The sequence below is a fragment of the Limanda limanda genome, chromosome 1 (genome assembly GCF_963576545.1).
Source record: "Limanda limanda chromosome 1, fLimLim1.1, whole genome shotgun sequence".
In the NCBI taxonomy this organism is placed as follows: Eukaryota; Metazoa; Chordata; class Actinopteri; order Pleuronectiformes; family Pleuronectidae; genus Limanda; species Limanda limanda.
Window position 1 is genome coordinate 9,237,075 of NC_083636.1, and position 16,356 is coordinate 9,253,430.

Sequence of the window (16,356 nt, forward strand, 5' to 3'; positions counted from 1 at the left end):
ATATTTATCTAAAACAAAGCTGCTAAAACTGCTACGTGCTCTCAAATAAACCTGAGGAGTCACTGCAGGGTCTTTAAACACGTTTTAATGAAAATAATCGTCAAACACTTTTTAAATTATAACTCAACATTCGAAAATCCTGGAAAAAATAAAGATTGAGAAGGAAACTGAACCAAATGTATAATTATTTCATCACTAAAACAATTATTGCATTAATTATAGTATCATAACACAGCAACACTTCTACATCCTATCTTATCGCATAAATATCATGCCGTATTCTGAAGTTTGCAAAACTTAGTTTCAGTCATGCAGAAACAGTGTGACTTTCCTACCTGGTGTTTTATGGGTAGCAGTCGTACCCTTGGTCCTGGGTGGTGTGATGCCCACCTGGGCTGTCATGCCCCTCCTCCACGAGCCCGTCTGGGACATCTGGGCCAGTGCGGTGGCCTTCTGACTGGCGTCCTCATATTGGCCCTGGGCTTGGGAGGAAGAGGAGGACGAGGAAGGCTTCCATCGGGAGGAGCCGCTGCCGGGGTCCATGCTTTGTTCCAACTCCTCTTCTACCTTCTTGAGGTCCTCGGCTCCGGCCCAGCTGCTGCTCACCTCCTGCTCTGCATGTTTTGACTTGCTTCCTCTCTGGGACTGGAGGGGTGGTGGTGGTTGTGGGTGTCAAAGAAAACATAGGAAGAGATTGATGGATGAATCAGAAGAATAATGAAACCATTCCTGAGAACTCACCAGTGGGAGAGTTATATAAATAGTACCTGTTTGCCACTGCAGGACCATGTTAAATAAGAGCAATGTTGACAGCAAATAAAACATATAAGCAATTAAATACAAAGTTGTAACAAATTTATTAATTGACACATTGAAAATATATTGGGTTAACTTGAGCCTGTCTGGAGTAATACTGGCTACATGAAAGTAATAGTCTTGAATCTGCATATGGCCTTCAAGAGGAGTAGTTTAAACAAATACAGTCACCCCAATAAAATAAAAGTCCCTGCACAAACAGAGCAGCAGGGCTTGTCTCCGTGTGTGACGTTGTAGCTATGTTTGAAATCACCCGTGTCCAGATCTCCTCTTTTGGGATGCATACAAACACCCACACACACACATACACAACAATGCCAACTAGCCTACCTTAACAGATGGCCAGTCTCCCTAGCAACACCAGAGTCTCTTAAGATCCCAGTCTGCTGAGTATTTCACAAGGGGGCCAAAGATACTTGGCAGTATAAAGCAAAAGCCCATGAGGAGCTGTGCAGTGGCCTTCAGTCCGAAGATTATTCCCTCAGCTGTGATTCTGGAGCTCACATACAAACTGGCCTTGGTTTCATGCTATTAGAACATTGGTATTCATTTGAAGAAGGAATCTAGTTTGATCTGCCAATTAAATTTGCACAAAATAATAAGATTTTCCATCATTCAGTGTCAATTGCTATCAGTTTCTGTGACAGTTTCTAATATTTTTATTTAGTTTTATTTGTTGGCTTGTTGCTTACACGACTTAGTATTCACTTTCATAAAGTAGGGGAAAAGAAGCAGTAATAGCCTCTTTTAGAAGTAGGCTACTAGCCAATACACCCAGTTTGTAATACAGATATTTGTTCTGCAACAGAGGACATTAAACTGTTTCATAGTGTTCCTCAAGACAAGGAAACTGAACCTTAAATGAGCACAAGGCTGAAAAGCAGTGTTTTACTGCTCTCCCAGATTTAAAGCTTCAATTCAGACCATGGCCAGTAGGTTACTACTGATGAGCCAGATGTGTGTCTCTTGCACCTGTCACCACGCCCAACAGTGATGTCACAGTGTCATGGAGATCACCTGTTCACCATGATGAGAAGCTAAACCACTGGAGTTCAGCAAAGATTTTCAGGGGCCACAAAGTTGCTCATGCCAGAGAAGAAGATTTGATCATCGTGCCACTAATAATAAACCGAAAAGGAAAGTATTGAAGGAAAAGTCAATAGATTATCTACTGGTCACATCAGTATCAAACTCCATGGCAACACGTCCTATAGTTTTGGACAATTTTAAGTCTGGACCAAAGTGGTGAAATAACACAAAACCCATTTTACTATAGCAAGAAATCCTACGGTGTTTAGAGAGTCTACTAGATTCTTGTTCTTTTGTCTTTACCTGCGCTCCTTTGCTTTTGCGTGACGAGCTGACCACAGAGTAGGCGGGGGTGTTCAGATCGTCTGTACTGATGTTGTCCAACGTGTCGCTCAGGCCACTGCTCACCGAGCTGCTGTCGTCCCAACTGTAGCAAGAGAGGAGCAGAGGAGAGAAACAGAGGTTGGCACGTTAGTTTTATTGATAAGGAACCTTGTAGATTTGGCAGCAGATGTAGACGAAGGCGTAATAACAGAATTATTGATGGTGATTGTGCCATGTTCAACTTTTGACTCTAAAACTTTCTTCAAAATATCAATGACGTATAATTATCTCACCATCTAATAACCATCATATGGTCAGCCAGATTGTATATAATTTGTGATGGCTCAATTTGTCTCTTCAGACAGATGCGCATCCTTTTTTGGGACCCAATTGACGTGGGTATTTAAAACATTTTGAGAGGGAAAAATGGTATTGGCTCATTAATTGTTAAGCTTCTCATTAACTCTGAGTGTCTGGAGAAATGAAAGGATCTCCATTATAGCCGTCATTATTTAGCCGCTGTTGAAGGCTGACAGACGCTGTGAGCCCCCTGAAAGACGAGCATATGGATCACACACTGATCATTTCCACACACACCATTTAATTACAGCTGAAGTACAGCACAGAAACCCCTGCAACATGGTTCTCTGATTTGGTAACACATTTGTTGCTATCAGACATGATACATCACCTCCAATAATAATATATCAGCCCCTCTTTGATTCCATTGTGCTCTCGCTGTCACATTGAGTTCGCACACATACTAATTGCAATCCGGGCCAACATGTCAAGTTTCATCTCTGTTTGCCTTTTGTGTGTGTGTGTGTGTGTGTGTGTGTCAATGCAAAAGACTTCACCCTAAACTTGCATGACAAATCGGACCAAGTGTTAAAAGTTATTAAAAGCTGGAAGAGAAAAAAATGAATTGACCCAGACCCACACGAGCACAGATGACAGCCACTACCCACAAAATGACTTCTCACACAAGCACACACACTGTAGTCTGTGTCACAGTGGCTGATAACAAAGAGTTTTATGCAAACAGGAAACAATTCCCTTCACCAACAGAATTAAAATGATTTCCACCGAATGATCCCAACACACCCAACGTTTGACATGGCTGTTTCAAATGATAATAAAAAATAAAGAAAACATTTCAGGCATGTCATCTATAATTCATGGGGGATGAGGATGAAACCCGAAGGCAGACGGAAAATGAGAGAATAATGACTCATTTTTAGGAAGCTGTGGGTGAGCTGGAGATGTGCAGACGTGTATATACGGCAGCTGTCTGGGGAAGATGATGGCATTATGAATTTAATAAATGTTTGATAAGAAAATCAATAATGAGCTGTTATTCTTACATTAGCTGTATTTAGTTTTAGGTTGCTTAGTAAAACTATGAAAAGCTGGAGTCTGGCCAGAGACGACTCGCAAAAATGAGTATACGGTCTGTATTCACATGACACCTGTAAAGAGTTTTTAATGAATGTGGTGCAGAGCAGACACTTCCTAACCCAGTTGTCCACTGGTGCAGTGCAGAATTGATTTGCTCTCATGACATATATAGAATGAGCATAATTTATTTGCACGGCCAAAATCTGACCAGGTCTGTGCCTCACTATAACTCAATGTAGACTTCATAAAGCTATAAACTGCAGGCTTGGTTTTAGGGTTAACTTTAGACTAGATGTTATAAATGATCAGATCATGTAGAATTTTCGGCTGAAAAAAAAAATGCATGCCATTTATTTAAGTCAAAGTGCTCACAAGGCTGAGAAAGGTTTTAATTAGAAAATAAAAAAATCACAAAAAAGGAAATTGGAAATAAAGAACAGGTCATGATGGGTCTTTGGGTTTCTGAGCATCTCAACCAATTTCTTTCATTTTGCCACCCCTTAATCTGTCAATTTGAGATTCCATTTCCCTGAGAATGAAAGCCATTATCGGAGACGCGTCTCAGAGATGGATGTTTAATGCACTGAGGATCGTGTCACACAAGGCAAATAAACGGCATCCTCGCTGTCAGTCTGAGCTTCTAAGCTGTGTATCTTCAGCTTTAACGTAGTTCTTTTAGAAAAAGCGTCTGCTGCTGAGCACAGTGAGAGGAGCTCTGATATCAAACACAAGTCTTTGAGTGAGCGTGTTTCTGCACAAAACAGGCTTTTGCAACTACAGCCTGTGTAAATCGATGGCTTTGAAACGTGCCTGGGTCGTTTCCCTTTAATTGTTCCCTCTCATCCTTTAAGCCTGTCTGATACCGTGGCTTTGTTTTTAAGGTGAGTGCAGCTTCATCTGACAGCAGCCGACTGCGTCTGACTTGTTCCAATTTGACGGATCGCCAAGGTTAAATGAGTTGTTAGTGCAGGGTGGGTTCTATGAGTTTTGGTGGTGACAGCTGCTGGGTCACCTTGACAATCACATGTAAAGTTAGCGCCTTGCTCAGTTTGTCTTCCCTCAGAAGAGACGGGGGAGTTGCAGTGCACTCTGGCCGTTCCTCTGAGACCACCCTTCAATGCGTGACAGACAGCTGGGGCAGATGGGGGCAAATTTGCTGCTCCAAACAAAATGAAACAGTCTAAAGTGACTTGGCTGCACTCCATAACAGGTTTTGTCAGCAGTAACACATAAAACTCTGTCGCTGGGTATAAATATAGCTATTAACTGAAGAAAATCATTAAATCGTCAGAGAGAAAGATGCTTCAAAGATAACTCGTAACGTTAGAGAATGGTCACTTGTAATATTTTCTTGCAAACTGATACAAAGCGGTCTAGACGACATCAAGGGCTGCAGATTTACTTGGGAAATACAAAAACGAGAAACGGTGAAACAGCAGTGAAAGAATTGTCACGCAGTCTATCATCATAACACCCAAAGTGGAGGCAGATGGCTGTGAGGAAGCTCATTGACTTACAATTCTTATCTAAACATGAGAATAATCTTGTGCAGCTTCCCCTGGCAGCATCATATCGCTCCCTGCTCCTAGGGTGGTCTCTCTAATACAAAACTGAAAGTCTTCTGCATGGAGAATTAATCTCAACTGCGGTTATTAAGATTAAAACCATTTCTTGGGTAATTCTCGCTTAATTAACATAATGAGTCACGGTGAACGTCTATTGAGCACAAAGTAAAGATGCCCTTTGGCTTTCATTCAATACTTAAAATGTAATTATTAAAGCAAATGCAAGACAACAAATGGAGGGAACAAAATTGCTGAATGAAATCACAAACAATGTGCAGATACCTTATGACAGAATGAGGTATTGGGTTAGTCATCGATATTGATTGACACCCCTATAAACCCTGCAGACAGGGCAGGGCAAACCTGCAGTGGCCCAGCTGCTTCTCTGGAGCTGCTCAGTGACCAGTAATTGATGGCGTTATGGATGTTTTATTTCTGTGGGTGATCACAAGGTGAAGAGGAGCATCTATGTGCAGTGGATTTTCTTGAAATAAAAGATTGATTAAGTGAAAAGATAACAGAAATAAACTGTGGCGCTCCTCCAGGGAGCTTGCCGGTCTGTAATAGGCTGAAATGTTTCATCAGGCCGACTCCCTGGGCTAAGATCGGCGGGAGCTGTGGCTAACCAAGCTCCTCCCCTCAGATCTGCACGCTTTCACATGCACGTCACCACATATCCTACGGCGTGCGGCTGGTTGGGGGTTGCACCATCAAAAAAGGAACAGGCAAACTCAATAACCCCACAGTGGGGGCGGGTGAGTCGGACTTTTGTGTCATAACATCTTAAATTAACAATGAGCAACAATGTACAGAGCAGAATGCTTGAAAGAAGACAGCGGTGGAGGATATTAGCTTCTGTCCTGTGCTTCATAAGCCAAGAAGAGAAATCTGCAGATGGTGCAAGCAAAGCAAGACAAAGTGTCCCTCCCAAAAATTCACCTGCAACCACACTGTATTTCCCATGTTTCCCCTGTTTCTGTTTATTGGACAAATAAAACTGTGCTTCCTTGGACTTCCTAGTGCGGTCAGTGTATGGTGGGGTTCAGTATACAACTGTACAATGACTACTGACATGAAAAGGTTTTGACCTGTTTGGGATAATCCCAGAATACAAAGTCTATAAGAAACACTCAAGTAGAGCTGCCCACAAGCCAAAGGCAGCGACCAGGTGGACAGATGTGACTTCAACAGAGAGAATAGTGAAACAAATGAGGATGTAAGAGGATGTCTACCCTTCTTACTGTTTTATTTTATGGTGAATTCCATTGCGAATGCTTGTTCTTGGCCTGCTGTGTTGCGAATGCACTGCCGAGGCGACACTCAACCATGCAAACGTTATCTCATTCAATATTCAATACACTGTGTCTTGTTCCTTCTCCGGCCCAGAGGACAGAATGCCATTAGCAGAATGAATGGAAAGTAACAGCGGTGATTACACTGTATCAAGAGATAAAGGAGATGAGGGGATCGACAAATATTTGACGGTGTTGAAGTTAGTTAATCAGAGATGTCCTCCAAATAGGAAAATGCAAACACTTCAGTGGAAGTGGACCTCTTACATAACAACACTGAGGCACAACATGTATTTGACAGTGACAGTGCGATGCTGAGACTGACTGTGTGGACTGTGAATGTGGATATGAACAAGTAAGCTTCATTTGCGACAGGAATATAAACTCTGAATACTTGTACTATTTTTGTAAGATAATTTGTCTTTAACTGTTGACATTTTTGTGTTATATGGATGGTTCTTTCAAGTAAAAAAAAGAATGACTAACTGTCCACACAGTGAGCTGAAGCGCTCAGGATAAAACACAACAAAGCCCCCACAAAGACATACTTTTCCACCAACATAACAATAACTGTCACTTAAACAGTGTTTCTGTATTTCCTCTCTCCCTCACATACATATATACAGACACACACATTAAGCACAGAGCTCTGTGATGTAAATGGAAAGCACTCATCCCCATTTTCCTGTAGAATAACCTAATCCTAGTTAATGCCACTGAGCTCCTCCAATTACAAAACAAGACATCCACAAATTACTTTATTCTTCTCTCTCCTGCCATTTTTGCATCTGCCAAAGTTGCTAATAGGCTCACTTTCTCTGTGACTCACAGTGTGACTCAACGTTACACAAAGCCCACAGAGTGTGTGTGTAGACCAGTTTCCAGCTTTACTGTCAACTCACCTCTGTGGGATGGATGCTGCCTGTCGCCTTGTCACGGAAGTGATTTGCTTTGGTTTGTTTTTTCCTGCCGCGCCTACTTACGAAAACAGGCTAAAGCTCACCTGGTGGAGAAGCTAGCAGCTGCGAGACGAGTAGGAGTCCAGAGAAGAAATGGGATTGAAAGAGAAAGGAATCAAGGACTACCTCACTCTTCCACTTTCACCCCTTACTGCTGCTGCAAGCTCCCCCTCCCTGCTCTTCATCTGCTCGCCCCTCCTCACCAGGATGGGCCTGTCAGCCCTGAGAGAGGCAATCAGACAATGTCTTCAGCGGCGGGTTATCGAGGGTTAATTAAAGGAGGATGACAATGCAGAATCTAGCCAAATCAAGGAGGGAGTGCTTTGCTGGATGAGAGCCGACAGTCCCCGATATTTGCAGAATGCCTCTGACTGGAAGTGATCTCATGCATAATACGTGAGGTGGCTCAGAAGACTCTGTCCATGCAGCCTCATGCTGGAACATTATTCATGACGCTCTTATCTCGACCACTGAAAGAGCCTAATGGTGGGTGGTACAGAGACCAGCACAATGAGCTGGTTCATTCATCTTTATTTATCTAGAAGGACAAACTCAGGCTTCTTCATCACTGCCGTCCTATTTCAAAGACATATAGAGCTGCTCAGTGTTATAATGATCTTCATTTGTTGAAGTCTAGTGTCGGAGGACAGTTACTACCACCTGGAGACTGAAGTACAGAAATCTCTTCAAAGACAGCATTTCCCGTGTGAGACACTGTGCTTTAACCTTGTCTTTGGATTTTCTGGCTACTGCTCATGTTAGCCACCCACAACTTAGAGACATTTGATTTTTCAGAGTGATAAATATGGCAATATGGGGAGTTGTCCAAATAATAATGTCATGGATAATTTTTCTCAAGGTGTCTCAGGAAGAGAAAAATCATTTGCATTTTGACAAAAAAAAAGAGAGAAGCTCTCACGTCACTGACTGGAATCCAATTCAGATTGGCACAACTCAATTTAAAAAAAAAAAAGGACGTGACCTTGGAAGGACGGGCTGGAAATGTTTCTCCTGCCAAGCTGAGACAGACAGCAGAATGTCAGCGCTGCCTGGCCCGCCTGGTATGTCCAGGCTTCCTACTGCAATGCAGTCAGAGATGACAACATAGGCTTTAGCCGTTCAGAGGCGAGGGATATCCGGCAGGCTAATACGTCCCGACAGGGGTTTGTTCAAGTCTATGGCACACCGCTGGCAAATGTGCAAACAAACAGCCCACATAAGTGCTTCCTACCCACAGACGCCCCAACCGCCAACCTCCTCCTGTGGCCTGGAGGGAGATAAACAAACTAAAACAGTTTCACACGTTTTCTACCTCAAGACAAACAAACTCAATGTAGCAGGGTTGGTCCGGATTTATGTATTTCCCCAAAAAACATAAAAATAGATGGAAGGTTCAGTTAACAACACACTTTTTGGGGACCTGTAGAAGTTCACCCACCAAGTTTAAATTGATGTAATGAGCAATTGTTGAGGGTCGAAAGACAGAGATTTTTTGTATTCATCATTAGCATAGTAAAGTGAGGGTCTTTGGATTCTAATAGGATGTTGGGTTAAGACAAATTGTGATAGATTGTGCCTAGATTGATCAATAATGAAAATAATCATTAGTTATTTTTAATTGATGGCCACAAATGAGGATTAGAAAATATTTGTATTCAAACACTCTGCATACAAGACACAAATGGGTTTTGCATGGGAGGGGCAACAGGAACCAGACGGTCACGCCCCCTGGTGAGGGTTGCGGGTGACTGGGTGGGTTATCAGAGGATCACCCGGCCGTCTGCCTCTGCTGTCTGTGGCAGACGACTTGGCAAACTGTTCACCGCCAGACCTTGCATCCTCAACTGTTCTGGCGAAGGGAACCTTTCATCTATCTGGGATTAAAGCAGTACAACGTGATAGACAGAGTTGCACAGTTGCAGCTCTGCCAAGCTCCTCAGCTGAGGCTAGAACCCGACCACCAGTGATCTCGGTGTGTGTCCAGAATCAATGATGAGCAACGGACAACCGGCTGAGTCTCTGCTGGAAAGAGACTTGACAGGGTTTTCGCAATTAATTCTATATCAATCCTTAACTGTGTGTCAATCCTGATGCTTGTAACTTGACAACTTAATACACTACAATATGGAATGAGGGTTTTTTTATCTGGGGTATTAAATTATTTACACTGCCTCTTACTGCATTTTTTTGTCCAACAACTGCAAATAAATGGTCTTACAAATGTACCTACTGAATATGAACTCCCTTAACATCTTAATTGGGAAACTGGAGAGCTTTTACAGATCACAAAAGAGGAACGCAAACACCAAAAGGTACTGTACAACTTCATATTCATTTACTAGATTAATATGATAGAATCCATTTTTAATCTGCAACAGAATCTGTGCCAGTAAAATAAATGATAGCAATGATAGGAGATTTGTCGATTCTTATTTTCACTAACTCATTAGTGCTGTCAGATGATGAATGGAGTCATATCTTTAGTTATTCTCAACCTAATGAATTGATGCAGCTGTAGCAGAGGGTCTTAAGTTCTTTTAGCTTAAATCCATCCTGAATTAGCAGTTCTGACTTAATCCATCAACAGTATTATCACACTGGTGGAAACACAAACATGTAGCATCTCTACATCTTCCCAAGTCCTCAAAAGTTGTTCAAAAATAAGGCATGAATACATTTTTCCAATTCAAGAACCAGATGACAACAAACTGCACTGACTAAAATAAAGAAAAACTGCCCAAGAACGCCTCACACAACTCACACATACAATACGTTTCTAAATGCTTACAACATCTAATTATGTTGCTTTGATTTTCCGAGGTTTTCCTTCCATTTCATCACAACTTGCCAACCTTATGACGAATAAACCGCTTCGAGTGCAGACATAGAGACAATTCAATATTTTAAATTAATTCCCAGTCCAAGTAAAGTCTCAGGGGCACAGGCTCTGCATCAACAGTCGAATAACTGCTGCTTCCCCCCTCTGCAAGCACTCGGCCTTTTGAATAGACAAACTTATTCGATTAAAAGTTTTAAATCACCAGAGCGTTACGACTAGAGATAAGATATATTGGAATCAGTGCTTGTAATGGAGAGAATTGCTCTCTTTTTAATAAAGCACTACATCACTTCTCTGTTAAGATCAATAGACCTCTTCCCTATTCACAGTAACTCTAATGTAGTGCTGTGGTAACACTTGGACTTACACACCAACACTTAGCACCACTTATTTGATATTTATGGACATTTTGAGTCCATTACATGTGGAGTTTTAAGTCTCCCAGCGGGAGCCAACGATAAATAACACAAGGTGGCAATGTCTTAGGTTCTAAGAATAAAGCTTAGAATGAGTCACCGAAATCCATGAATCCTGACAACTATATGGCCTGGGCCAAACACTGGAATTAATGTGGGGTAACATACATTCATGTATGACCTGTTTAGCACATGCAATATGCACTAGGGAGGAGTATGTATGTATTATTTGCCTCTTATGTCACCTTTGTGTCACCTTAAGGTGAGTCATCATCATGGCATCACTGTTTCCCATAAATCACATAGAGTCAGCGTGGAGACATGTGACTATAAGAGAATGTGAATGAAAAGAGGGTGTTAAGATTTATGCACACACACTGTGACAGTGACAGATATGGAGATAAAGAAGGGAATGATAAGCCATTAAAGGTCCAGGTCCCTGGACCAGAGATGTGATAGATAGACATGTGGGTAACATTTCCTAAATGGAGGAGCTATAAAGTTATCAGTCAGGTGGATCAGAAAATGGGCAGAGTTATATTCTTATTCTCTACTATATCTTATGTCAGTCTTCTGTTGTCAAACATATCATATAATTGATGAAATTATGACAGAAAATCAGACATACAAACTCACTTCTGTTACTTCTGTTAAAAATCTTGTATTATTTGTGTAACTGTTGTATCATTAACTTGGTTCATCAGTCTCCTTTAAAGTTTTAAGTAACTAGATCGGTGAGTGCATACCTCAACCACCTATCTCACCATGTTAAAGAAAGGGAGAACATTTTTGATTTGATAAACTCAGAAATTGAATGGATTCTTCCTCGGGTCCTGCCCCAACCCTCCAAAAATGTTATGGAAATTGGTTCAGTCGATTTTATGTAAATTATGATAAGTAATAAACACAAACGCAAATGAATATGTAACGTCCTTGGTTAACGTTTATATGATATAGGCTGTCAAAGTATGATTAAAATATGAAATTGAAAAATTCCCATTAGTGCAATGAACTAGCAGTCACTCTGGACTGCTCATTACTTACAGAAGTTAATTAAAAATATATAATAAGTTGGTGGCTATAGGCTATATATTTGAAACTTATGCTGTCATTATTTGAAGGCTTTGTGATCAAATATTTCATAATTAATGTCTCAATAATCTACAAAGACACTAATGACCATGTTGTCTTTCACCTAATAACCTGCCCCTGACAGGCAGAGCTGTGGTTCACCGTCAGAGAAGCACATGGACCAAAGATCATCATGCTGAGAGCGGCTTAAACCAGGCTCAGTGAAGGAGCAGAAACCACAGCACGATGTACTAACAGAAGAGTCAATCCTGAGCCACTGAGCAAAATGGAAAGAAGCTCATAAAATAAAATCTGAAACCTGCTTGACATCCTTATGTTGTGTAGTTCAAATTTTGATTGAAATAGTGCATCGCTTTTTTTTTTCCTATGCATAGTAATACAAATTTGGATATTTTGAACAAAATAATAAAACTACAAAAACTGTGAGGTTTATACAGCACCTGTGCACATTGGAGACTCTAAGGGGAAAATTCAACCTGATTCATTGGACCCAAACCTCACATTCAGGAAAAGGAAGTAGGGCACAATGTCTATTTATTCCACTACTGCTCATTCCGTGACTACTCGACTTCACTTATTAATTCAGTGAGTACAGTAATTAATGAGGATACGAGGCTTCTCCTGCAGGAGTATGAAAAATATTCAGATCAATTATAAATAGAAGGAGCTGCATCCAGAGTGGGACACACAATTCAGTCAATGCAAGGCAGTGAAAAAGTAAGAGAAAAAATTCCAAACTTCCAGAAAGAGGAAATCTTCCTTTGAGCTCATCTGAATAAATGTATGCAAATTTGCATTTGGTAAGGGCCACGATGTGACTGTACAGTACTTCAGAGGGAATATGTGTGTCTTCGAGGGCACATCTGCATAGTCAGCTAAGTTTAGTTTGTGTGTCTGTGTGCTCTTTCTTACGGTGGAAAGACTGAAAATAGACAAATGCCTCGAAACAGAAACAGACTGACAGGTGCCAGCAAACTTCAGAAAGCTCGAAAACGGAAATATGAAGCACTGCAGTTTCAGGTGCAGCATAAGATAGGATATTTTCTTCCTAAGTGGCGCCCCTAGCAGAGATGAGCTACAGAGAAACTTCTTATATAAGACCGACTTTGTCGCAGATGGTTAAAAAACAGTCTCCTGCAAATCTCCCCGCTGCTTACGGCAGCACTGACGAGCCATGCAGCTTCCCCACGACTGTCAGGGCTCCTCAGAGTGACAGCCGGGATCCTGCTGCTCAGTAACATACACACAAATGCAGGAAACCGCACAAACACACACACACACACTTGCAAACACGCAAGCACGCACGCACACATATCTTCGAAGTCGAAGAAGCGAACTGTTTGTCAAGCATGGTCAACACAAAACAACACACATCCAAACTCAAGCTTGTCTCCAATCCCCTAACGCTTCAGAATCAAAAAAAAAATGCAGAGCCAGCTGCCACAGTCCAGCCCTGAAAGAGAAGGGTGAGGGGGGGGGAGAGAGACAGCAGACACCAGGATGCAAAAAGAGAAGAGCCCCTGTTACTTATTCATGTGTCTGCTGAGAACGGGAGCTTGTGTCAAAACATTCTCCTCTGGTGTCTTTTCTTGACAGTAAAGCCTTGAGTATGCACTCATTTATGTTGCATGACACACAGGAGGGTGTTTTTAGAAAGGGGCTTTTAGCCCAGGCGGTATTCACCATTGTTTCCAACCGGACTGATTAAAAGAAGGATCTGGGCCTTTGTTCTGCTTTGGGGCAGATGGTCAGTTTCAGGAGATTCTATTCGTAGCATAATTAAAAAATACACCTCCAAGAGCAACTTCACATTTGACACTAAACTTATTACTGTTTCTTTCACGCTTACTTCTGCTGAATATGTTTGGTAAAAAACAGAAGCTCATGCTGATCAAGGTACTTAAATCTAAATTTTGACTTCACAGGTTCATCCTCCTCCTTCCAAACACCTGCAGAAACGTAACTTCCTGGACAGCGGGGCAGTTTCCCAGGCACCAGGGACACCCACAAAGCTGAGTTGTTTAAAAAAAATGGAGATGAGCAGTATCTAACACCACCTATGATGACATCAAGCACACATGTCATGTAAGGTTTACTGCAGCAAACATAACCCCACACTGTTTGAGCCCCAGATGGTCTCAGTCACCTGCTGGCCACGAGTCTACATCTGATGAGTCACTTCGACGCCTTTCCTCAGGGGCTCTGTTGGTTGGGGATAAAGCTGCAGTGAGTGGCAGCCAGGGGAGTCATCATGGACGGACAAAAGCGCAGAGACTAATGAGCCTCATGGGAGCTCAGTTTACGTACGCAGACCGACTGCCGCTTTCTGCCTCCCTGGATGTCTCTCTGCTACTGCCAGTGTGCCAGCAGAACTGGGAGTGAGGGAGGTGCACTTGTGTACGGGTCTTGGGGAAGTGTGTGGCTGCATGTGTGTACCTTCCCCAAATGTATGAGGAGATGCCACAGAAAGGCAGAGAAGAGGGGACATTTCAACACACTTAGTATTCTTTCCAAATGATTTGTCCCAAACTGCACTTTAACTCCAGGTACCACCCATAAAAACGTCCTCACTGTGCGTCCACTTGCCAGGGACAAAACAGGAAACTCAATTGCAAACTTTAAAGACCATAACACCTATGAAGAGTCTTTTGTATATGCACACAGTACAGATGTTTCTATTTATGCACAGCTTCTATCACCATAATAAGTGTCCAGCTCTAAGTAATACTCTCTGGGACACATTTGGATGCTTTCAGACCTGCACTTAGCACTGACCCCTTGTGATCGGTTCTCTCGGGGTCTGATCAGAGGCTTAGATTAATGCAAGTTCGACACTTTCTCCAAAAATAACGGCTGACTTATTTGAAGCCGAAGATGAGCCACATGAGGATTTACTTTCCAATCGTTCAAAGGGAAGCCAAACATTTAGACCTCAGCACCACCTGCCAGGTTTAGAGGCTTTCAAATATTTGTTGATCAGCTAGATGTGAAAAAACTTTGGGCCATCGGGGAAAGAGAAAATAGACATTGTAGATTTGACTGACTTGCAGGCTCAGAATAAACGTTTGGCTTATCTTTCCTGAAAAATTCAACAAAGTCTGAAAAGTCTGAACTGATTATTTGAACTTGGGCCTTATCTGTGAGGGTTGTGTGGAAAAGTAGACGAATGCTCCTGGAGAAAGAAGGAACGGATCATGGAGGGCAGATCCTGTCTCACAGAACGAGCTAAAGCCAGGCTGAGGTGTGAAGCCCGGCGAGTAATCGCTTCGGAAATGAATTTTCCCCCTGAGCTTTGTTGTATGTCAGTGGGAAGTGACAGCTCAGCGTCTGACAATCACACAAGTCAGAGGGAGGCAGGGTGGGCATCATGTGTGTTTGTTCATGTGTGTATGTGTGTGTGTGTGAAACATTCATATAGTTTTGTAAGCGGAAAGAGAAGAAGGAAAGCAGGAAGGAAACAGGGTTCCTGAGTACAAATCCTGATCCTACAGGGAGTGTGTTGCCTGCAGGCATCTTAAGGGGAAGCAGGCATCAATATTTCCTCATACCCCCTAGGGCCCAGAGCACCAACACCGACTTAAGCGGAGGAAACTGCTTTATTTTTGATTTATGTCAAGTCAAGGTGAGAGACACTTTGGGCAAAAAACATTTAAATGCTGAGATACAACACGAGCATGAGACTTGGCAAATGGAAGAGAGAGTTCACAGGGTTCATATTTATTCTTATACAATCTTTCCCTTTGCCTGAGGTGTCAAAGTCTGACAGGCAGATCAGTCTGAGAGAGACGGGGGCAGGTTAATCGCCTATTCTCAACCTCCGGTCAGGTCCAATGTGTTGTGACGCTCGACCGAGCACAGATATGATCGGACTGGCTTGACTGACTGCTGTGACATACGTGCTTTTGGGAGCACGTCACCCAGGAGCAGCAGGATTGTCTGCACTGGGAAACAAGTGGCAAAGAATCAGATACAAGCAAGCACATCTGCAAGTCGTACTTCCCTCCATCTAAATGTGCCTTACATAACCCCATGCTCACTTATCCCATTAAGCTTTTCTTGAAACTGACTGAGGCAATCACATAGCAATCTGAAAGTCTAACCAAAATTCCTGAGGAAACCAAGCTTCATTTTTTAGAGTTATTGAAATTCTGATGTATGCTGTCATCTTGGCTTAGAGTGTATTTATTTAAAGCGCTACAAGAAAAGCTAAGTAATTGTTGAGAGCCATATCTGATTGCGTTTCCGGCTTCCCACTCCTCTTAACACTGCGACTCATTAAAATCTTGGCAGAAGTTGGAGTTGCGACACTGGCAAATGTCACTGCATCAGTTGGTTCCCAGAGGCCTTTCTGAAGGCCTGCCATCGCAATCTTCGCTTGACGGCTTCAAATCAATATCACGTCTTAGATGTCCCTGCGGTAGTGAGGTGGCCTGACTATCACCTCTGTAGGACATCAACTTATTTAGGACTTTCTGCTTGAGGCTTTGCTTCTCTTACTCGATGTGATGATGAGCATATAAGACCGTGTGTTTGCACCATATCATCTGCCGCTGCCCAAAAGCTTTCACCTTTTTTCCACCTTCTGTCTTACCTTCTATGTATCAATTTCTTCTCCGACACTATCGA

The 16,356-nt window shown here is 42.3% G+C and overlaps 1 protein-coding gene across 3 annotated transcripts in view; it reads right to left on the reverse strand.

Annotated features, from left to right (window-relative positions):
* The window catches only part of nav3 (neuron navigator 3), a 178,950-nt gene that overhangs the window by 34,646 nt on the left and 127,948 nt on the right, over window positions 1-16,356 (reverse strand). For all 3 annotated transcript variants that reach the window (XM_061078914.1, XM_061078909.1, XM_061078921.1), the window contains 2 exons: window positions 2,149-2,272; window positions 336-645 (listed from right to left, as the gene is read on the reverse strand). In XM_061078914.1, the coding sequence (XP_060934897.1) occupies window positions 336-645; window positions 2,149-2,272 (434 nt within the window). The remainder of the gene's footprint in view (window positions 1-335; window positions 646-2,148; window positions 2,273-16,356) is intronic.